This window comes from Lepisosteus oculatus, chromosome 15, assembly GCF_040954835.1.
Source record: "Lepisosteus oculatus isolate fLepOcu1 chromosome 15, fLepOcu1.hap2, whole genome shotgun sequence".
In the NCBI taxonomy this organism is placed as follows: Eukaryota; Metazoa; Chordata; class Actinopteri; order Semionotiformes; family Lepisosteidae; genus Lepisosteus; species Lepisosteus oculatus.
The window spans coordinates 24,222,771-24,246,485 of record NC_090710.1 but is presented as its reverse complement, the minus strand read 5'-3'; the positions used below and the strand labels follow the sequence as shown (position 1 = coordinate 24,246,485).

At 35.1% G+C, this 23,715-nt stretch overlaps 1 protein-coding gene across 2 annotated transcripts; it reads left to right on the top strand.

Moving 5' to 3' along the window:
- The first annotated feature begins 281 nt into the window (after nucleotides 1–281).
- On the top strand, nucleotides 282–21,890 carry LOC102696476 (four and a half LIM domains protein 2). Of its 2 annotated transcripts, none has more exons than XM_006639154.3 (6): nucleotides 282–399; nucleotides 9,117–9,302; nucleotides 15,412–15,586; nucleotides 16,185–16,354; nucleotides 17,712–17,898; nucleotides 21,224–21,890. In XM_006639154.3, the coding sequence occupies exons 2-6, from the start codon at nucleotides 9,147–9,149 to the stop codon at nucleotides 21,373–21,375; spliced, it is 840 nt and encodes a 279-aa protein (XP_006639217.1). In that variant the 5' UTR covers nucleotides 282–399; nucleotides 9,117–9,146; the 3' UTR covers nucleotides 21,376–21,890. The 2 variants fall into 2 exon arrangements, with proteins under 2 accessions (XP_006639217.1, XP_069035262.1); XM_069179161.1 differs by lacking the exon at nucleotides 282–399 and adding an exon at nucleotides 3,696–3,717.
- The last annotated feature ends 1,825 nt before the right edge of the window (nucleotides 21,891–23,715 follow it).

Below are 23,715 nucleotides of genomic sequence, written 5' to 3'. Positions count from 1 at the left end.
TAAATTGGCTAATTCTTTTTAATTAGGCTGCAAGCTGACACAGCTGAGTTGATTTTTTTAATGGTTGTCCTTGACATGGGGGGAGAGTTGGGGGGTGGTTGGACAGTGGGATACAGTTTCTAAGATCAGGCTGGAGGCTTTCCATTCAGGGGTGTGCTGAACTACAATGTGAAGCCTTAAAAGGCCAGTGGCACACAGTGAAAGTGGACTTATCTCTTGTGGATGTCGGGTGCTTTGGAGACACTGTATTTATAGCTCATCTGGATAAAGAAAGCCCGTCCCTCCAATTACCAGATCCATAGGTCAAGTAATCCAATAAAGCAATAACTTCAGAAGCATTCTCTCAGTCACTTCATTCTCTGGCTGGGGCTCTGGGAAGCAGCACATCACTATAGAAAGGTAAGGACTTCCTCACTTCCGCTCTCAGAAAGTTTAGGTTCTATGCATTCTGATAATTTCATTGTAATTAGGGGATTTTTCTTCCTACATCCTTATTTACCTTAGAATTAAGGATGGTATATTTTTCAGACTGTGAGTTTTATCTAAATATTTTTGTCTTAGGACATGAACAACAGACGAGCTTCAGAATTTTCTTTCTGTATTAACAGTATTGCTCAAAATATTGGAATTGCACTGTATTTTTTGCACTACAAACAGCATCAATTCCTTTACATTTTGGGGACATTTTGATTTGTAACAGAGAACATTTTCATTTTAGCACACTTTACATGTTGAACTTTTGACTTGCATCCTACAACTCTAAGTTGTTTTTTTTCTATGCATGTTGAAGTGTTAAAAACAAAACGGCCGTTTAAACATAAGAAAATATTTCATTTGTCAATCAAAGTGAAAGCATCTTAATGAAAGAAAATAAGGAGTGGTATGTATACCCACTGAGGGGATATCATTAACAAATTGATGAAAGCTGATAATGCATATAAAAATAATACTGCTAATTAAAGATCTTCCCATGAGAACCACTTTAAACCTTTAATTGAAATTGATGCTCTCAGTGCCTTCTCATAGTTGATTAAGATTAAAATAAGAGGATTAAGTTTTCATTTGGATGAAGACATTTGTTGGTTAATGTATATATGATGGTCTTTCACAGGTATTATTTAATTTAAATTTCAACATGTATTGTCTCTGTTTTGGATTATGCTACAGACACTCCTTCAGGACTATGGGATTAGTTTACTTTGACAATATTTTGCTGCATAATTACACACTATTAAAACAGAATGAACCGTGCATGCACTAAAGCACAATTGGAAATGATTAAAGGGAGTAACAGTGTGAGAGAGGCATAAACATTTCAATTGAATAATATAGGGTAAGATCCCCTTTTCCTAGAAAGAAACAATCAGTTTTATTGCTAAATCATCAGTCACTAAATACCTGTAAAATTGTCTAATTGGATTTTTTTTTAAATTAAATGACACTACTACTTGAATTGATTAACTACTTGAATACAACAAATATCGCAAAGCAGTAAAGTAGTGAGATTTTTTATCTGATTTTTTTCTTAGATTGTCAAAATTTCTCTGTTTTATAGGTGTCCCTGTCATATCATAATGAAATTGTATCTATAGTAACTATAGAACAAAATACCATGGAAAACTGCAGGATTTCTAATGTGTTTGTCAGTACTGTTATGGTTTATGTAAAAATATAAACCATACCTTGGTGTCACATATATGAAAAATAACTCTTCCATTAATTTATACTATGAAATTGCTTATAAAAATGCGATGTCAATCAACAGAGTAAGCAATATTTTAACACCATTCTTTTACGTGGTATTTCCAATAATATCAATTAAAGCAACTGTGGCATAGATATCAAAATTTGGTGTATTATATTTTATCTTCATGCCTTAAAAATTGGAAAAGTAGTTTGGAAATGGTATCAATACAAAAATGTTCTGAATATTTCAACATAGAAGAGTTTTATTTTTAACAATTTACAGTAAGCTATTTAAATGCAAAACAAGTTGGATATACAGTAAGCAATATACAGTACTTTTTCTAGAATTCTTTGTTCTGGACCTAAATCCCATTCTGAACTTTAAATAGAACTTGGCATTCCAATGGGCTGTGCAGGGAATTTGGATGGGCTTTACTTTGTTTCAAGGAATCTGTGTTCTCTGTGCTCATGGGCTTGGAACACCTGGAACAAAAGATCTTTTGCATATTTTTTGCATACCCCTTCAACTTACAGTGGTAGAGTTTTCCAAGATACACAAGAGGGACATATTTAATTTCTTTCTAAATGCACTGCAAGGCTTTTGTTTAGTACAGGTATACAGTATGTTTTAAATATCGTAAAAGTCTAATTCTGTGGTAGTTTTCTTCTTCATGTGTTAGGATCTTCCCTATATATGAGAAGTTTTTGACGTCAATTTTTCACTCAATTTCATCTCCTGTATATCCCTGTTACTAATTTTCTATATCTTTCCTTCTGCTGTGAGCTGTTGGGGGAATGTGTGTGTTAATTATCACTAATACTGACCTCCGGCATCTTTTGAAAGGCTTTGAAAGACTACCACCTGTTTCTTTTACTTTAGTAGCAAAGTAGCATTCCCAATCTATGACAAACAAGCATTCCTTGGGGGGAGAACAGTGGAACTTTTTTCTTTAATTAGCTCATTGTATCACTGGAACATTCACTTCTATTGAAGAGCATTTGCCAGAGTGCTGAATGACAGCTGGGATTAGGAAGCAGGCTTGGACCACTTGGCACACAATTAAATTAGAAAGTGGCTTTGGACTGAATCAAAGCATTTAGCGACCAACTATATCTGCGTTCTGCTGCATACTGTCAAGGTTTTTGAATTTGCCGTTTTTTTTTTAAAAGAAGCACATTTGAAAGAAAACGAATTGTTCAAAATGTTATTTCTTTATTTCTTTCCTCCTCCATAGTTAGTTTATATTTTTGGGTCTAGGCAGAAAATCAATAAGAGAAAAACTGCTGATAACACCACAGACCATAATTCCTGATCTTTCCCATGGTTATTCCCTGGTGCCCCATTCTGATTTGTTCATCACATAAATCTGATGGCTATGTAACCTGAATTGCACCTGGAGATGGAGAGAGACAGAATATACTATATGGTGTGGTGTTTGTAATTTCCACAGATATTTGTGCCAACTGCTTAAAAAACTGTAAATACTAAAAAAAAAAAAAAAAAAAAACAATTTTCTAAGTTTCAGGAAAGGAATTGACTTCCTGAAGTGCTTTAGTCTAAATGGGCTTCATTTATAAGAAAACTAATGTGATACTCCTCTTCTTCTCAACAATTTGGTGATAGTTATTCACTTCTATAATTCATGCTGCTTTTTGCTGCTAGTGTAAATAGGGTCATACTTTGTGATTTTACTATTTATTTGAAATGATTTTTAATGAGAAACCTATGTTTTACTTGTTTACATTAAAAAATAACAATAATAAGAGCATATGGATTCTGTTCTACAGTACATTTCTCAAGGATCCCCAGTCCTGATCATGTGGAGCTGGTCTGTCTGTAGGTTTTTCAGTTTGGTTTAAAGCACCAGCACCTGAAGAGCTAGGAGAAGCTGTGGAACTGGTCCAATTAACTCAATAATGAGCTCTTTCAGGTTGTTATGAGCCAAGCTGGCCTGAAAACCTTGACATTTCTATTGCAGGTGGTGTGGAAACAAAGTATCATACACTGTACCTTGTGAAGAGGAAACCTCTGTAAGTCAGTGAGGAATCTAGCTGGAAACTTAGCAAAAAAAAAAATCTTAAATTATCATCTTTAAAGCCTTTCCCTTACGTAAAATTATTTTGGAAAATAGTACAACAGTATTATAGGTTACATTCCCTAGGAAATGTGTAATGAATGGTTTATTATGATATTCCAATGGTACATGTAGAAGTATAGAGCATCATTAAAGTGAATTATGTTAAATCCATTGGATTCTAATGCCATAATAAAACTATGGTTAAACCAAAGTAAACATGAGACTACATACAGTTACACTAAATTTAACAACATACACTTTCAGGATACTCCTTTTAAAGAACATCTCACATAAATAATTCATTTCAAACAAAGCAAAATGTTTACTTCAAGTTATGACAAAAGAAACAATGATTACCTCTTTCACCATACCTCAATAACCTTGTGAAATTTATTTTTTGCCCTCAGAAGGAATTTTAATAGACAAGTTGTGTATAACAGGAGAAGCATGTTTCTTATTGGCCTATTTGCCTTTTAAAATCTAATTAGAGAGAGAAAGATTTGATTTGTGCTTTCAAATGGTGGTTCAAACTTTACAGACCACATGCTATCAACGATGGAGTAAAACATGAGAAATTAATCATGTCCAAACAAATGTCTTTCTTTAGACTTCAGCAAGCATATTTCTTGTCTGTGTGGATTCTAAGCTATGTTTAGCTTTTCTTTTGGACCAAATATTTTGTAAACACCGGAATTTGCACTTCCTTAAAACATATAGTAAATGAAGACAGTAGAAAAAAATTAGAAACATACAAAATGTAACAATTTGTGTGGATTTTTTTTATTATTATTGAAGCAAAATCAAACTTTGTCAAATTAAAACAATCAAAACATTATTACAATTGACATTAAATAATACTTCTGTCAGACATACTGATACACACACTTGATAATCTGATTCAATATTTTACAGTAATTAAAAATAACTTAATTCCCAGGAATTAAATGCATCACGTTGCTATTCATTATCATGTATAAAACTTGCAAAAGCATTTGCTATAAATCTTTATTTGTCAGCAGCTGTGAAAGAAAGTTTATGCTTGACCATTACAGAAATTAGTATTGAAGTCAGGTGCACATACATCAAAGTCATAGACAAGATTTACTGTTGAAATGTGACTTTGATTTTCAAAGGCATTTTCATTTAAGTAACTTGATCATTTGTTGATTCGATCATGGCTTAATTCTGGAAGGATGGTTTAAAACGATTTCTTGCTTCTGTTGTCATTGCTAGTCTAACAACAACAAGACCAACATATTCAAAGAACAGCACATTCCAAACAATAACCATAACCCTTCAACACATTAAAATGTTATATATCTGCAAAATAACTTGTTGTTCACCTGTAATTTCATTATTCAAATTATTTGGTTTATATAGCACCTTTCATGATACAGTGCCACAGCTGAAAGTCTAAAGATTGCATAACAAATGTACTGTAGGTACGTAGGATGATAGGTCATGAAGCACTGAACACTCTTTTTCTTCTTCTTCTACAATATCTGATGTTTGATGTTACACAAAGCGTCTTCTTCCTGTCTAAAACAAGTAGCAGCTTTCTGGGAAAGAAAAAAAAAACAAGCGAAAAAAATAAAGCACTGATAAATAATCCAATGGAAATGATAGTGTCTGCTGCCAGCTGCAGCCAGCATGAAAAGAGAGAGGTTTCCCAGCTTTTACCTCCTTATATGGTAAAACCATAGAGGGGGTTTCTTAAGGCAGCAAAGCCCTCACAGTGAACACTCGAACACTCACTGCTGGGTTGCTAGCAGATAGTAGAGGTGTTGCCTGCATGCAGAAAGCAAAATTCCAGGGAGATCTGGAGACAATGGCTTCAACAGAACCAATGAGCTATTGTGCCTGATTTGGACTGCTTTATGATTGTGATAACCTGGGCTTCACAGGGAAGATATTAGCCAACTCTGGCCTGAATTGTGAGTAGTGATTATTGCCACAGCATTGCAGCAATTGCTTTTAAAGATTCTTATTATCCAACCTAAGAGGAAGTTAAGGTTCCAGGTTAATGCATTGTTATGTGTGTATGTTTCATTATTTATCTGTACTATACTAATGCATCAGATGAGAATTTAGGTTGTCCATTCTACATGCCCACTATAGAATTATACTGTAGATTAGACCAACTACTGTAACATTACATCAATGCTGTTGCAATTCTATCTAGTTTGTGCCCCAATTAAGCTTTCAGAACAAGATTAATAGCAATTGTGCATTCAGTGAGAAAAGACTAAGTACAGATACGTTGAATAGTTTTTCCTTTTGCTGGTTGTACTATCTTTTGACATAATAATGGGAGTGAATCTTTTTCATGTTATGCTGATTTTAGTCTAAGAAAAACAATCTGCAGGTTTAAAACAGCTGTACTTCAGTCCTGATTTTCTTCTTTTGCTGGATATGGTAACAATATTTTAGGTCTTCTGTCCAGAATTTAATCTTGACTCAACAGTAATTTGTACTGGGTTTTGTAAAGCTAACCTATAATATTGTAGAGAACAGCAGTAGTTAGGGATGCTTAATGTTTTGAGTGCAGATTTAAAACTGATTAAAACACATTTAGTTTTGGTTCAATAAGCAAAGCACATTTAGAAATAAAACATTAATTCTGAGAAATATCACAAACCTTTTCAATGTCAACTATCAAAGGCAGGTGAGCACTCACTTGTTAGGTCAACTGGCATAATAGGACTTGTTCTCTATGAAACAAATTCAAAGACCTTGGAAAAAAACTGAACAGCAGGGCAAAAATTGTGATCTGTACCATGCAAAGATGAACAGTAAATATTACTCCATAAACACAACATGTAGCAGAGGTTATTGTGCTTCAGCTTTCTTAACCACTGTAAGCAAAAGGCTATCTGTACAAGTTACATTTGAATGAAGTGGGATCACCAATCAGCTTGGAGTAGAGATCTAAAGAAAAATTCCAACTTTCTAATGAGAGAACAAGGGGGGAGAATCCAAAGGAAATATTCAAGGAAGATACGTGGAGACTAAAGTTGAAAAGAGAACCCAAAGGAAAAATAAGATATCAAAGGACCAGTAATTAAGTAATTAGTTAAAGACTAAGCAATTTAGTGTTTATGTCTAAACACTAGGAGTATTCAAAGCAAAATAAGAGATAGACACTACTGCAGTTATGATGTAATTGGTACTACAGAAACACGGCTAATAAAGAAAAATGAAGATGAAGAGAACATTAGTCAATACACAGCATTCCAATGAGTCAGGAAAGATGAACAGAAAGTGTAGCCCTACATATCAGAAAGAGCATTCAGGCACAAGAATGTAACCTAGATGACTCAAGGGTCTCAGAAACTACATGGTTTCCCACTTAAAAAATATTCAAAGATAAAGTTTTAAGATTAATAGTTAGAACTATTAGGATAATACAGTTATAGTCATAGTTACAGGGATGAGAATAATCAACATGGATTTAGAAAAAGTAGGTCTTCCTTAAGTATGTTGTTAGACTTACTGTATCTGAATAATCAAATAATGGGTATAATAATGGGTACGAACAGATGTATGAGATTTTAGAAGGTTTTCGGTGAAGTCTTTAATGAAATAATAATTCTAAAATAATGCATGTATTTGGATGTTGTGTTGTTTTGTACAAGGAACCAGTAAAATTTAAAATATTTTGTACTATTTTGATCATCAGGATGCACCAAATCATGGTGCTCTGGAATCAGTCCAGAGAAGAATTACCAGATATATTGCTGTGTTAAAGCATCTGTTAAACACTGACTGGTTAAAAACTCCTTTTCTTAGTCTTGACACAGATGAATACCAGAAAGGCCTTGTTTCAAATATTAACCTACTGCTCCAGTGCCTGTGCTTTCTGAGTTATTAACAGTGCTAACAAGCTCTGTAGCATTTCTTCTAAGTAAATTGATTGTTTACACAGATTCTACTGTAGGACAATGTCTTCAGCCTTTGTGGTTGAGGTTGGGACTGACTGTAACTGCCCTATAGGGATGTTCTTACACCTGGCAGATCCTCCTTGTATTCCAGTCTCATTAAGAAGGGACAACATAATTCTATAGTTCTTTTTTCCACCATTTTAATATTATACTGTGGGTGCCACTTATGTAACTGAGTTGGCAGACTAAAGTCCTGCTGCCTGTGTTTTGGAACCAATTCCTTCACCTTTACTCATTCTGTGCTTTTTGTCCATACAGTATGTTACTAACCTCATCAACTGGTCCTTGAAATATTGTCTTGTTCCTGTAGGCTTAAAGGTTCCTGGTGTGAAGTGCATAATAATTAGCCATTTGTACCCATTTGTACAGCTATGAACATTACTGGAGCATTCTAAGTGAAGCTCCTTGCTCAAGAATACAACATCATTCTCAATCCCAAATTCAATTGGGAATTTAAAACTACATTATAGTACTTTACCTACAGTAAAGTAACAAAACAAAAACTTTGGAAATGATTGCAGCACAACCTTATTCTGTATTAATGAGATTAGATTCTAATCAATTTTTTGAATGTTTCCAGTCAGACTTTAAACAAAGACAATGGACTGAAACACTTTTTGTTTATGTAATTACTTGCTGAAAGTTTCTGACTCGGGACTACTTAATATTCTTTTCCTTCTGGACTTAATGTAAATGTATTTTTTGTTACTGTCAACACACTTTATTGAATCATACGGAAGACTGCTTAGGAACTGATACTTCATCTTGTTGGTATACAGTAGCTCCAGTTTTACGAATGTGGGCTAATTCACAAATGTAAATGAATTAGGAAACAACAAGTCCTATGGTAATGCATGTATTAATTTGTAGTTATGGGTAAAACTAATGATAAGACCATAGTACATCCCACTTTTCCACACGAACTTCAAACCTGTAAGATCTTATACTGTACCTCCTGCATACATAAGGTGCTAATAATCAAGAAAGTAGTACAGACGCAATTGTCGCTGATATTACTATATTCCTGTTCAATTGTGTTCACTAATGGAAAATATATGTACTGTATATGTACTGTATGCACACATATTCTGCATATATAAATTATACTGTATAGAATGTGCAGTGCTAGCATTAGCTTTAATTTACCAAAAAATTAATTGCACTGTAGTAGAGCATTATGTTTATTGAGATAGGTAGTATCTGAATTTTTTTTTTTTAACCTCAGTGTTATTTTCGATATACAACGCTGAATGCACACGCGGCAAAATCGGTTTAATTGAAATTTGAACAGTGTCCTTATCTTCCTCAGAAGATTTCCCAAGAGCCCCGAGGTTAATGAATGTCTAAAGTAATTATGTTTACCTGCAATACTAATGAAGCCACAGAATGCTCTAGGCTTCTTCTTTCACAGTCAGGTGTGAGGCGGCTCCCTGGAGTCAGGATGACTGAGCGGTTCGACTGCCACTACTGCAAAGAGTCCCTGTTTGGGAAGAAGTACATCCTTCGGGAGGAGAACCCTTACTGTGTCAAGTGCTATGAGAGTCTCTACTCCAACGCCTGTGAGGAATGCAAGAAACCCATCGGGTGCAACAGCAAAGTATGTCACATTGCCACCCTCCAGTAGTCATCACACATCCCATCAGGGGGCTGTGTTTGCCTCCTATCAATTATCCCCTGTGTCACTTTCTGCTCCAAACACCATAATTTATTCATTAGAAACATGGAGGCATGTTTGAAATTGATTTGCCTGAAGTGCAAATATTGCCCTAGGAATTGCCTGTATGCTAATCAATTCCCACTCTCTCTGATGCTTGCAAACCCTTTGGGATTACTTTCATTCTTTGACACATTCCAGGAAGGTGTGGTAGAAGTACTTTGTGCTGACTTCCTGATCTCTAGACTTACAGTAGAGTTTTGGTTTAGACCGAGCTCACATGGTTGATGTTCACACCTGAATTTCATGGTGCTTACAGTCCTTGTGAATGAGGTCTGATGGTAATACGCACATTATTAGATGTCTCTTTCACTTTCACCTGTACTGTCACTAAAATCACACAAAATAATCACAGCTCCTGAGTAAAAATTGAGTCAAAACATTAGATTCATGAATCAGCTAGTGAAGTTATTATCTCTGGCAGATATTGATTGCTCAGAAGAGTATAGATAGGAAAGAATAGCGTTCTGTTTAAGTTTTCCATACATAAATTACAGAAAATGTTTAGAAAAACATCTTTAAGGAGTCAATTTGCCTTCTGTGATATATCTATGGAAGGGTCCATTCTGGTCTTTATACACAAATATACAGATGTATATCTTTAGGTGATTAACTGATAACTAACAGTAACAACATTGCTTATAGCATACTACTACACTGCTATTACTACTACCACTATCAAGACTACTATTACAGCTGGTACCACTACTAGTATTAATATTAATATATTTCTCATTGTTATTGGGTATAAAAAGATAAATGGTAATAACTAATAGCATACATGGGTGCTAAATTTGTATCAGATTAAAAATAGAGCAATACAAAAGTGAAAAGACTATCCAGTGGCTCTGTAGAAAACATATAGAAGTCATTGGTATGCGAAGGAATGCTCTTCAAACTGAAATCACTCACTGTGTAAATGAGCACAGCAGGAGCTGCCCTGTCAGGAGCTCAGACTATCAGATCTATGTTAGATGATTTTTTATTACACTTCACTGAGCAGCTAGGCCATGGAGGTGCAACATATTTCTCTGTAGTTGCTCAAAAAACTTAGCTGTGGCTGTCGTAGCATGAAATTACTAGCAATTAATTAACATGAGGCAGACAAAATGTGCAAAATCCGCTCAGTTTCAAAATGAAAAAGAATGACTGCAAGAAGATAAAATATGAACTTGCAAGGGAAAACTGGAAAGTACAATATATGGCTTTTCAGTTTTAAAGCTACATTAATGCACAGTGAAAGCACATACAGTACATAACATTATTTATCGTCTAAATAGTGAGCATATATCTTTGTTTACTGTTAAAATAATACTGTTCCCCAGGATAACAAAATACTGATCCACAATCATGACATTTCATAAAAACACAAGGTGATCAGTGTTTGGTAATAAAACTGAAGAAATGATTAATTAATATTCTGACTAAGTCAAACAAGCATAATTTTAAAGCAAGCACAGTGAAATCAGTAAATATGCCCTGCTGGAGTAGTGAAGTTCACCTCAATCATTCTATTGGAATGGTTGAACACTGCTTGTCCAGACAATGAGGGACCCAGCTGCAACAATCAGCAGACGAGTCCAGAAATCCAGGAAAGCTAAAGGTCACCACACTGGCCCAGGATCAAAACCTTTATCTCTGTGATCATCTTCAGACTACAGTGATTCTAGCATTACTTCCAGCAAGAAAATATCCTGTATACTGTAGATAGTACATCAGAAGAATGACTGTAGCTTTCTGTTTGCTTAAAAATTATCTGTATTCTTGGATGCCTTGCAGGGTTACCATGAATAGTGGAAAAATTAAATAACTATCTTCTGTGGACCAGAGAATATCGAAGCTAATGCTAGAGCGTGGTGAAATTTTTTATTCATTAATGAGTGTTGTCTTTCCCTCGACAGACCTGATGTCTAGAACAATCACGGTGATAATTATGTTAATTGTTCAAGCCAACTGAACATTGCTGACTGTGTGATGATTTGGAGAAGAATGTCCTTTTACACAAGAATGTCTTTGGCCAAAGTGAGGGCACCTTACTGCTCAGTGTTACACTGAGGAAGTCCTTGAGCCAACATTTTGTGTTCCTCAAAGTGAATCCTGAAGTGTCAATTTTCCAGCAGGACAAAGTACTGGGATTAGAAAGACACTACTTCCAGAAAACAATGGTTTGGCCATGGTCAGCTTTATCTTCTGATCTGACTCTTTTTTGTGGGAACAACTTGGCAAAGTCGTCAACATAACTGCAACTAGCCAATTCTCACTAGCTGGCTGCAGCCATACAGGACATCTATGTAATAGCCTATCATATTTGTGGCGGTTCTACTTAATACTGACTTAGAAACATTTTCATTTTAACACTGTAATATGTTTAATCTTAAACATGTAAATAATTTTTATTTGCATTTTGGTTCAAGTTTTCTGTGTTTTCTAAGTCTAAAATATGGGATGTCCTTTTTAGGGAAACAATGTGAACTCTGGTGAATGGGACAGTAAGAATTAACATGGTCTTTTCAAAAACAATAATTTCGGATTAGGAAAAGGTTTTGTTCTTGAATGTTTTGCTGTTGTGGGACCCAATCCTGCAATCTAAAAATCACCATATCTGTGCATTACTAAATTCTGCCACATTTAAAAATGATTCATAAAGTAAAATAATGAAAGAATGTCCTGGAATTTTCTATTTAGGTTCCACACCTGAATAATTGTAAAGTAAATTAGGTCAATAAAGATGATGAGGTACCCCTTAGGTTCGAAATTAAGTGAGACTTGAAGTACAGTGATCTCCAGAGCCACTGCAAACCTCAGGTTGATCAAATCTTTGTTCTGTCCTTGGCAGAGACCTTGAACTGAACAGCAGGCCCTCTCCTTGAAGCTAGTACTGAGGAACCCTGTTTTTTCCATTCAATTAGCAAGTCTACACTGTTCTTGACTACAGGCAAAAGATTTAGTCAGATTTCAAAGTCCATTAGCACTATGATTTGTACATAATTGTGTAGCACATAAACTGTATAAAAAGATTAATAGACGTCCTCTTCTCAGTTAAAATGCCTCAGTAATAAGATTTGTTTCTGAAAGTTGTTCTTGAATTATTCTGCAAAAATAAGAGATACGTTTGAAAAGTGGTGATACAGTTAAAGTGAGAACCAGGAAACGCAAAAAAATGCAAATCTAAAAATTCCTACACTTACATTCACGTAGTGATGCTTGTTTTTGCACTAATAGAACCCATATGGGAAATCATCCCTAGTAGAGAGGAAGTGGGGAGGGAGCAGGAATGAACTTGCTATTCACAGTGTTCAAAGAAAATAAAATTACAATACAAAAATATATATAGAGAGGATAATCAAACATGAAGGCAACAAAAGCAAATGAAATCCCTATTACACAATGCGGATGTTGACTCCAGAACTGAAATGAACCTCCTCAGTCTTTTGTAGCTCTTTTTGTAGCTTTTGTATGTTCTAGTAAACCAGGCAGCACAAGGGAACAAAACTCCCACACACAAACCAGTTTGATTTTTGCCATTCCACATCAAACATTATGAATTCTCTCCTGAAACGATATTTTAGATCCTATTAACATCTAAAATAAGAAATTCATTTTCTTATTGCTATCAATTTATCCTTCCATCTATTTTCTATATACAGGATTGCGGCAGAGCTGGAGCCTGTCTCAGCAAGCAACAGACACAAGGCAGGATACAACCTGGACCCACAGACAGAAACATGCACACATTCACACACACAAGCATTTTTTCTAGCAGCCAATTAACCAACCAGTATGTCTTAGGACTGTGGGAGGAAAGCAGAGCACCTGGAGAAAACCTGCACGAACATTGTTAGAACATGCAAGCTACACGCAGATAGCCCCCCCGATAGTGTGCGTGTGCATCTCTGTCTGTGTGTGCGCTGTGATGGACTGGTGTCCCATCTAGGGTGTATCTTGTCTTGAACTCTATGCTTGCTGGGATAGGCTCTGGCTGCCTTGCAGCCCTATATTGGCTAAAGTAGAAAGAAAATGGATGAAAAGTTGTGTCTGGTTGACTGAACCATTCTGCTTTTCCAAGAAAACTACATGGTTTTAAAAGTTTCTCAAACTTTTTCTCCCCTTTTTTGAATCAGCTGGTCACAAAATTCCTTTTGAGACTTAGAAAGTTTCCCATGTAGTGAGTGGTTGTAAAAATCAACATAATAACAATATTAAACTTGACTGTGGATCTGATAATCCAGAGAAGTCTTAGGCTTATACGGGCTCTTGTAATATTTAGGGCAATGGCAATAATGCTTTAAACCCTGACAAAGTACAGAAGTCATCTGGAGACAATTAAAAAGAGCCTTACATAATGTTTTTGGAGTCCTTGAAGATTTTGGTTCAGAACAAGGATTATAAAGGATGCAACGTTTGTTTCTACCCTCTTGTAGTCTTTAGTGATATAAAGTAGCTGGGACTCTAAACAAATACTAGAAACAGGAGTCTGGTATAAGGATCTTATGAATGGAATGAGGAAATTTCCCATTTTGTAAACAAACCATCCTTCAGGGCTGCTAGCTCAGTGCTCAGGAATCCCGTAACTATTTTTATTGTGCTCTTCCAGCAACTAATCTTAATAAGCCAAAGTATGTTTGGAAATTGAAAATACAATTTCAACACATGGCATTAATAATGGTTTCGGCATCCATGTAGTGCTTTATTGTAAGCTTGTATTTGCTTTTTTGTTTAGAGAAAATATATTTTTTTGATCCCAGATGATTGTATTTTCTGTGAATATTTTGCAGTGATCTTTTTACTTCTGTAAAGGATCGTTCATTACAGTTTAATCTTGCTGTGAGAACTCCCAACATCTTGTGACAGAGGAGCTATTTTTCTTATTTGCTTTATTACAAAAGAGATCTGTTTACTTTACTTACTAAAAGCATGACAAAGCAGAGGAAGAAATAGATGGTGAAACTTCATGTCAAAAAACAAACAACTAAAAACTATAATACTTCATTTCAAATTATATTTATATATCCAATGCTATGATTTGTGGTTTTAACATGACCATTATTAGTTGTCACTGAAACACACAAAGACTTTTATTGGTATAAACAACTTTTATTATTATAGCAATTCTGTTGCCATTGATATATAGTATTTTATTACAAAAACGTTATTTTGGTAATTACATTATCAGTGAATCCTGTCTTTCTACTTCCTAATGTATTTGTTAACATGATATTGAATTACTTTATATTCCTACAGTATGTTGTTACTACAATGCATTTCTGTTTGCAAATTTAATATAATTGTCTCTTTTCCATCATTGTGTCACACATTTTAATTTTTAATGACCTTTGCTTATGTTCTCAAATATTTTCATAGACTAAAATTATACTTTTAATACCAAACCAGATGTAATCTGTGCAGCTACAGAACCTGAGATTTTTTTTTAATTCAGTGTGTCCAAATTGTTTCCTGATTTTCCAAGACCACTGAGCCTAAAAACATTCATTCTTGTTGGTTTACTCATAAGCTGTTACACAATCATTAAAGTTGCTTTTTTTCTGATTGAGCAGCACCAGTTTGTATGCACAGAGTTAAAGCTCCAATATTATAGCACCACCATTTTCATGGGCATTTCTAATGTCATCATTCAGGATTTTACCATAGCCTTTAATACTGTTAATCCTTATGTACTGTGCAGCACAAACACAGAATAGTTTGAGTCATCTGGAAATCATGGAAAGGAGCAAAAGAAAATTGCAAGCTGTAGATCCTACTGTAAGAAAAATGCACAAAAGTGATTAATGAAATTTAAGGACAAATACAGCCATTCACAAATTTACAAAGCTACTTTAATAAAACAATAATACAATGCCAAGAGTTAAATGTGAAACAACAGGGTATATTAACTGGGAACTGTTTTGATAGATTGATGGGTAAATTGGTACTGTAGATCACATTCAGTGTGATCCCTAACGAGTGCACTAAGCTTCTCCCACAAATGTTTCAGGATCTCTCTTACAAGGACCGTCACTGGCATGAAGACTGCTTCCATTGCTTTCAGTGCAAGCGCTCCCTGGTGGACAAACCCTTCTCTGCCAAGGATGAGCTCCTGCTGTGTACTGAGTGCTATTCCAATGAGTACTCCTCCAAATGCCATGAATGCAAGAAAACCATCATGCCAGGTGAGTCCTGTCCTGACTTATGAGCTTTCACTTACTCAAAAATATATTAATGGATATAAATTTGCTCACCATTACGGCTCTCTGAGAAATGACGATTAGTGTGGCTTGCCTAACAGATTGGACAATTTCTGAGACATTATTACACTGATACAATATTTTTATGGAGACTGCCTTTTAGTTATAGGTCAAAGTCAAAGAAGATCATCATGAAAGAGGGTGAGGGAAACAAACATTTGACATAAAGGAAAAGAAGCCAAATATTCATACATAGTAATTTGAATGCAGAACCCTGGGAGTTTTGTTTAGGTTTTCTGTCCTGAAACTCGATGAAGATGTTACTTAAAGTTCCAGACCACATCACCTTAGAGGTATGAAGTTAAATGTAACAGGTTTCAAAGGTGATGTGTCAATTTTCGTAACAATAGTTAGGAGAAAACATCTAGTAGATTTTAAGTTGTCTTCCCTCTGCCGTTAAATGAAATAAAAGCCAAATGAATAAGCCTCTCATTAAGGTGCACCCACAGTAATTAAAGGCACTACAAACATTCTCTGCATGTTTAAAAAAACTGTCGCACTTCCACGTGTCTCTGTCCAACAGGCACTCGAAAGATGGAGCACAAAGGCAATAGCTGGCATGAGACATGCTTCACCTGCCATCGTTGCCAACAGCCCATAGGAACCAAAAGCTTCATTCCCAAGGATGCGCATAATTACTGCGTGCCCTGTTATGAGAAGCAGTTTGCCATGCAGTGTGTGCAGTGCAAGAAGGTAGAGAAGACATGTGTACTAAACATTCCTTGACATTCTGTATGTTCTACAGTGTTCTATTAGCGGAATGTGAAGAAACCACACAACTTTATTTATAATGTCTGAGCCTTTTCAAATCAAAATGTAAATGTTTTCCCCATATTTGCTACCCAAATGTAAACGTGCAATGTTGAGTCGAGAAGTAACATTTTTTTTGGAATAACAAAAACATTTATTTTTGATGCGATTATGAATTGTTTGATAGGGTAATGAATTCATTTTAGCGATGTGCTCACTAAAATGTAGAATAAAAATCTATACATATTAATGAATAGTATATGCTAGATGTTACTATAATTGAGATCTTTATTCTGTACTTTAGTGTACACTGTACTGATACCATATAAATGAGCTTTAAAATGAGGTTGCCAATTGTTCTATACTACCAGTTAAAATGTAAAAATAAATCTTAGCTTCTTGACTAAACTATACAAAATAAGCACCATGTACTATCATAAATGTAAAAAATTCTATCCATGCCATTATGAGAAATATGAAGAAACATGTAAATAGATTACAATTAAACAATATAATATAATAAATAAAACAGTGATTTTTAGGATTTTTCATGAATCTCACTTAAGGAAGAATAAATGTATTTATAGGAGAATAGGATTGTATTGCAGTGTACAGCTCTAAGTCAAAGCTTTCATTATGCCTTTTATTACTTCATGTCATCACATGATTTAATACAATAGAATGTTATTACACTGTTTGTCTCATCCTTCACGAGAAATAAAACAGCAGACTCAAACAGTAACCTCTGTAGCCCATGTGCCAAGCCATTTAGTAGCATTAACAAACTCATTTAGTTCTGTAGCAGCCCTTTTGGCACTGCCAGTTTAGTATTTTCACACTTCATTTCCTTTAGAACAGCCTGGATGTCATCTGAAAAATGAAGGGTGAAAGGATGAGGTAAATATTGAGTTTCTAAAGAAAGCAGCAACACCAGTACTGCTTTGCAGCTGGATGTGAACAGTGCCGGACCCAGGAGACTGTCCCCAGGCATCAATTAAAAAATGCTCTGTGAGAAATTGATCTGTGATAAGATCTGACCCATAAAATTGTATTCAAACAAAGCAATTTACAGCTGCATCCCTGAGACGTAACACACACAATAAAGGGTTTAAACTTAAAATTTTAATGACAATAGCACACTCTAAAATAATAGTATTTTGGACTGCAGGTGCTGTAGATTGTTCTGTTGTTTGCAAACAATTATGCAGAAGTATGATTTAAAACAGTAGGCTTGCTCTCCTTCTCTTTCTCCAAGTACTTACATTAAAATTCAAGATCTGACTGCACTTTTCCCTGACAGCCCATCACCTCCGGAGGAGTGACTTACCATGAGCAGCCCTGGCACAAAGATTGCTTCTTGTGCACTGGATGCAAGAAGCAGCTGTCTGGACAACGTTTCACATCTCGGGATGACTTTGCTTACTGCCTGAACTGCTTCTGTAATCTGTATGCCAAGAAGTGTGCTGGATGCACAAATCCAATCAGTGGTATGTTCTGTTATTGTCCTTTCTGTTGTCATAGGCCAGGAAAAAAAACAGTCCACTTTCAGAAATCCTAAATATCTAATTTGAGTCCATTGACTGCTTTGAAACATTTATCTGAAAAATCAGTACTTAGCAGAAATAAGCATTCAAATACCTTTCTCTGGAAGACAGTATCCTTAAATGAAGTTAAAAATGACATGTTTAATTATGAAATATACGGCAAAGAGGAAAGAGACTACTTTAATTCATACAACTGTTTCAGTTTTTAATATCTCCAATTACTAATCGAACATTGTCATTCCTCTTAATATTTTGAGCAGGCTTTTCTGTTCTGTTAATGAAAATATTCACATTTTTCATTTGTTTCTGCTTCAATTATTTCCATCCGCTATTAAGCATCCATCCATCTATTTTCTAAACATTTCTTCCCGTTCAGGGTCTCAGGGGAGCTGGAGCCTATCTTGGCAAACAACAGGTGCAGACAGGGTACACCCTGGACGGGACACCAGTCCATCACAGGGCAAACACACACACACTCACACAAGGGTCAATTTGTTCCGAGAAGCGAAGGAACGTACCACAATGCTTTTTGACTGGGAGAAAACCAGAGCACCTGGAGGAAACCCATGTGAACACTGGGAGAACATATAAATTGCACACCCTAGGGTCTGCACCACTCTGTCACCTGGTAGTACACATTCTTTTATAAATAAGATGAACTTCAAGACCTTTCTTCAAGTTAACCAATCGGAAACACCAAATTGATATAAATGTCACTACTTGCATGACCAACCATAACTTTTCTTAAAGCTCCTTTTCAGCTGATAGGAAAAGTCCTGTCTTTTTATGCATTCCAGTGGAACCTTGAAGAACTTTCTTATAGGCTACAGCATTGTTTATCAGAATTGAGTTCAAGACCTAGTTGCTTTGAGACAGTCTGGTTGTTCATTTAATCTATTACATGAAATTCATGCTGCCACACAGATAGCTTAATACCTAACATTGCTAAATTGTGTGAGAGGTAAATCACAACCAGTATCAATCAGTGGTATTTATGTTATAGCAAAGAAAGACTGGATGACACATGTAGCAAGTTAATATATTATGCAAAATCATGACTTTGATAGTATCATTTATGTATTTATTGTAGAGATTAAACAATTACCTTTGAAATAAAAACCATATTTTAAAGCTTAGCATGTTAATGCACAGAGATAAGACTGCAAGTAGGTCTAAAAATTATTTTTGCACCTCTGTATATTTGAGCACTCAATCAGTACTCTGCAACATGTTCCTCTGTAATGAACTGCAATAATACTACAATATAGGATATGTTTAACAAAAAACACAAACATACATATTTGTATAATGACTTCTAAAGCCATGTATTTTAAACCAGAGCACAGATCAGGTGTTTATACTTCTTTAGACAGAAAGGATAAAGCTTGCTTAGAAGCAATACATTCATCGGCAGCAGAGTACAGGAAGATAGATACTGTACATGTGGCTTCATTTAATCTAATACAAAAACAATATGGTCTACATTCCTCAGCTTTAGATTTGGAACAAAATATAGAAAACAATGGCTTTATAAGCACAGCTATATGATTGATTATGTGACATCTAGTTAATTTACTTTTACACTCATACCACAGTTTGAACATAAGAATGAAACTAACGCCACATTGAAATCCTAAAGACATATTTTTCTGGCGCTTTATTTGAATCCTTTGCATTCCAGCCAAAATGAAACCGTTCTGAAACATTTCATCAAATTTTCATACACTGTATATCTTTATTTATTTTTTTATCTTTATCGTACATATTTTATATATCTTTATATATTTATCTTCTCATATATTTTTGTGTATCTTTGACAAAATACAGTTCTTAAAGAATTTAATTTTTTGTTGGCTGCTATCCTCATGTCATGGATAGCTGTAGTTAAACAGTGAACCCAAATTTCAAGATTCTTTAATTTGTAGCATACTATACCACCTAGCAACTTTAAGGGTTCTAGGAGCCTTTTCCCCTGCAATAGGGTCTTAAGATCTCGTAGACCTATACCAAACAAGACAGTTATCCTACCCAATAGCTCTTTTTATTGGTCTAGCAATTAGAATGTCTATCACTGTCTGTCTGACACACACAACAGAAGACCCGAAGCATCCTAAGGGGAAATACACACAAAAGCAAACATATTAAACTTATGGTCTCCCCTGTGCACCAGAGTAACCTAAACTAGAGTATACAGTAAGTCCCTAAAGAAAGAAAACAAAGAATCCAAGATCACCACTCTCATGAAATAGCTCTGCCCTGTATCCTGGCACTCCTCCATCCACTGCACTGAAGGAAAGCACAAAACTCTGGTAGTCTTTCAGTTCCACCAAAGCATACTCTCCAGTCACGGCTGCCCCAAACAGTGTGGTTGAGGATAATCATGACTGAAGAGAGCACCTTTGATCTCTCCACCGTGGTCCTCAGGCCGTACCTTCCACTTACTCTGTGACACTGAAGCCAAATATTTTCAATTACTACATTGAAAATTGAGAAAAAATACATTTTTCTCACGTATTAGGTAAGATACAGTTGAAATAGGCAGTGGAATTACAATTAGCAGAGTCTTTCATAGCCTACAAGAGCACCAATCCAGCCTTTAAACTCTTATTTTCTGTATGCTAAGCTAAGCTGAACAGTAGTATACCTGTTTTGCTTTGCCTTTTGTTATTCGACTTAACCCAAAGACAACATTTACACTCCTTCAGATCTATTAGCTTGATCACTTGTTATCAAGCTATTAAATTCAGAATACAGAATACAAGTAAATTCAGAATACAAAAATGCAGAGCTCTATGGCCAACAAGAACTCATTCAGGCTATAGGGCAGAGGCAAGTATCATTGTTACATATCAATGTCAATCATTTGTATCCCACCACTGTGGAATATCCACCAGAATAACCAAGAAGCACAGGTGGATTTGAAAGCTACTGGATTCAACATACAGTACACAGTGAAAGGCAGCTTTCTTCCTGATGAATGACTGAGGAGCATCATGCTTTTTTAATAAAGAAATTCTGCAAAAAGGAATCTACAACTTCCATAACACTCAAGAAATGCACTGTCATGAGTCAGATGACAGTTCCCAAAGTAAAGGAAAAATCGGGTAACCCCCTGAAAATAATAATGATTATATAATTGTTAAAGATGCATTAGTGTCACACAAAGGAAATGTTATTATGCTAATAATGATAATAAATATCACACTTCCATGATAATCTTGTGATTTGTTTTGTTTTAATATTTTTATAATTTCTCTTCCCCACTTAGGACTTGGAGGAAGCAAGTATATTTCCTTTGAAGAACGCCAGTGGCACAATGATTGCTTCAACTGCAAGAAATGTTCTGTCTCCTTAGTAGGCCGAGGGTTCCTCACTGAGAGAGATGACATCTTGTGCCCTGAATGTGGCAAAGACATCTGAAGGCAATCTGGAAGATTACTCTAAAAAAACATTATAGAAAGATTACTCTAAAAGAATTATAGAAAGAATTCTACAGTATTAATACTTTGATAATTGGTTTGAATATCAATAGTATGTATAACTCAAATAAAATTGAGCTCTGATGTAATGACACACAAGGAGCTTTTGCATGCATTTGATGTGTAAGCATGAAAAAGTAACTAAATAATGCTCATAGAAAAATCTTGAATATTAAACTATATAAACTATTATTCCTAGTGCCTTAAAGTATGCCTACAATGATTATGAACATTATACTCAAAGAACACAATTTCTACTGATAATATTAAAAGCTAAGCTAACTCTTAGGTTTTAGTTCATGTGAATTAACATACATATAACTAACAACAAAATACAGGAGTCGTTAAAGTATATAGGGTTGAGGAGCTATTTTGATGATAAACTGACAATGTTTTGAATGGCTTTAAAGTTGTCTCTACATTTTCCTTGTATTTCCATTAAATGCCTTATAACTGCTTTGTAATGTTAGTTTCTTTTAAGTTGGAGAGTTGTTTTTTTCTTCCCAGAACAGTGGGATTTAACACTTAAAATAAAATAAAAACTTACAATGCTTCCTAATATAGTGTTTTTACAAATGGAGACAGTGGATGAGATGAGTGGATAGTTTCTCCCACCAATATATTGTGAATATAATAAGATACGTGCAACTGCAACAATTCAAATTTATTATCGGTAAATCTTTTTGGATCAAGTGCACTGACATTTCATTGAGCCAGCATCTATTCATTTTCTGACTGCTTCATCCAATTCAGGGTCACAGGGGGAGCCAGAAACACACAGACACAAACATACACAGGCTCGCATCAGTGTCTACTGTGAAAATTACACCCAGGTAGTGCATGTTATAGTCATACAAGTTATACACCAGAGCTACATGCTTTGCACCAGGTTGAAGATGTGGTCGTGACTTGTAGTCACTCAGGTTTTGACCTTGACAGAGTGTATTCGCTGTAATATCTCAACAGCTAGAAACTGCAAAAAAAAAAAAAGATCAGAGAGAAGTGTAAGGATGCATGTGATGTGATGTTTTTTAAAATCCTTAGACTTCTTTGGCATTGGTATTCCTCTCCTGATAAACAGGACATACTGGTTTCCTTCTGTGTTTTTTTTCTTTCATGATTTTCACTAGGCCTTGACATTCAACAAATGAAATCAATTTGTCACCTGTGCCAATCAACAATCTCTCAACAAAGTCACTTGAATTGATCACAATAAATCATGACTTCAACAAACAACAATATGCCAAAAACATTAGTTTAGCAGTTTAGGAGACATTTTGTCATCGTTGTAGTAATAAAGCAGGATGGAGACGTTGTTGTTTGTGTTTGTAGTGTACGTTACATATATTAGTTCCAACTAGACATTTCTGAGGTTCAGTACTGCCCCTTTGAGACACAGCATGAACAGACCTATCAAATGTGGGATATTGTGGTTTTTCAGTGAAATATGACAGTTTTTCTTTCCCTGTTTCTGAGACTGTGATAGAATTATGTTTGATCCAGCTATACTGTTATTTCTTGGAGGAGTGATTTTTGAAAACTTATGAACACCCACAACAGTATCTCACCTAACAATAGCTCAGCATAAGAGGGGATGATAACACCCAGTCAGTTCAATTGCAATTATATTTATAAGAAAATGACTTTTCAGCTTTTTAGTTTAACAAATATTTGAGACATTTATGCTTAGGGTTTCGATATTTCATATTGTGCTGAAATTGTGGTCTTCTGTGTACATAATATATACCGAAAGGCATTAAAAACAATAAATGAGTATTTCATTTTTATACAGTAGCTTGCCAACTGATGTGCAAACGTGAATTAATTTCTGTTATTCCTGGTAAGGGGTGCAGCATCTCGAACCTCTCAGGAGGATTGGAAGGAAGACATGATTATACCCTTGATATGACACTATATAGAGACACCATTTATCATAACTAACTTGAATTTGAAGACGTGTAAAGAAAATAAACTGCCCACAGAAAACACGGGTGCTTATTAAAGTCAGTTTATTGTCTCATATACAACACAAGTCTTTTATACAATAGAAAATTTCAATTTGATAATTTAATAAACAGTACTATATATAAAATTACAATAAACAAAGCCTATGGCAATTTCATGTAACCGAAGACTAGAAATAGTGTGAATATATTATACTTTTGTAACGTGCTATTGTTAAAAAACAATAATGAGTTCCTTAAGTATACAGAAATATCAAATTGGTTCTGAGTTGTGTTTTCAACGGATGATGTTATCAGTGTTAAGAACGTAATAATTG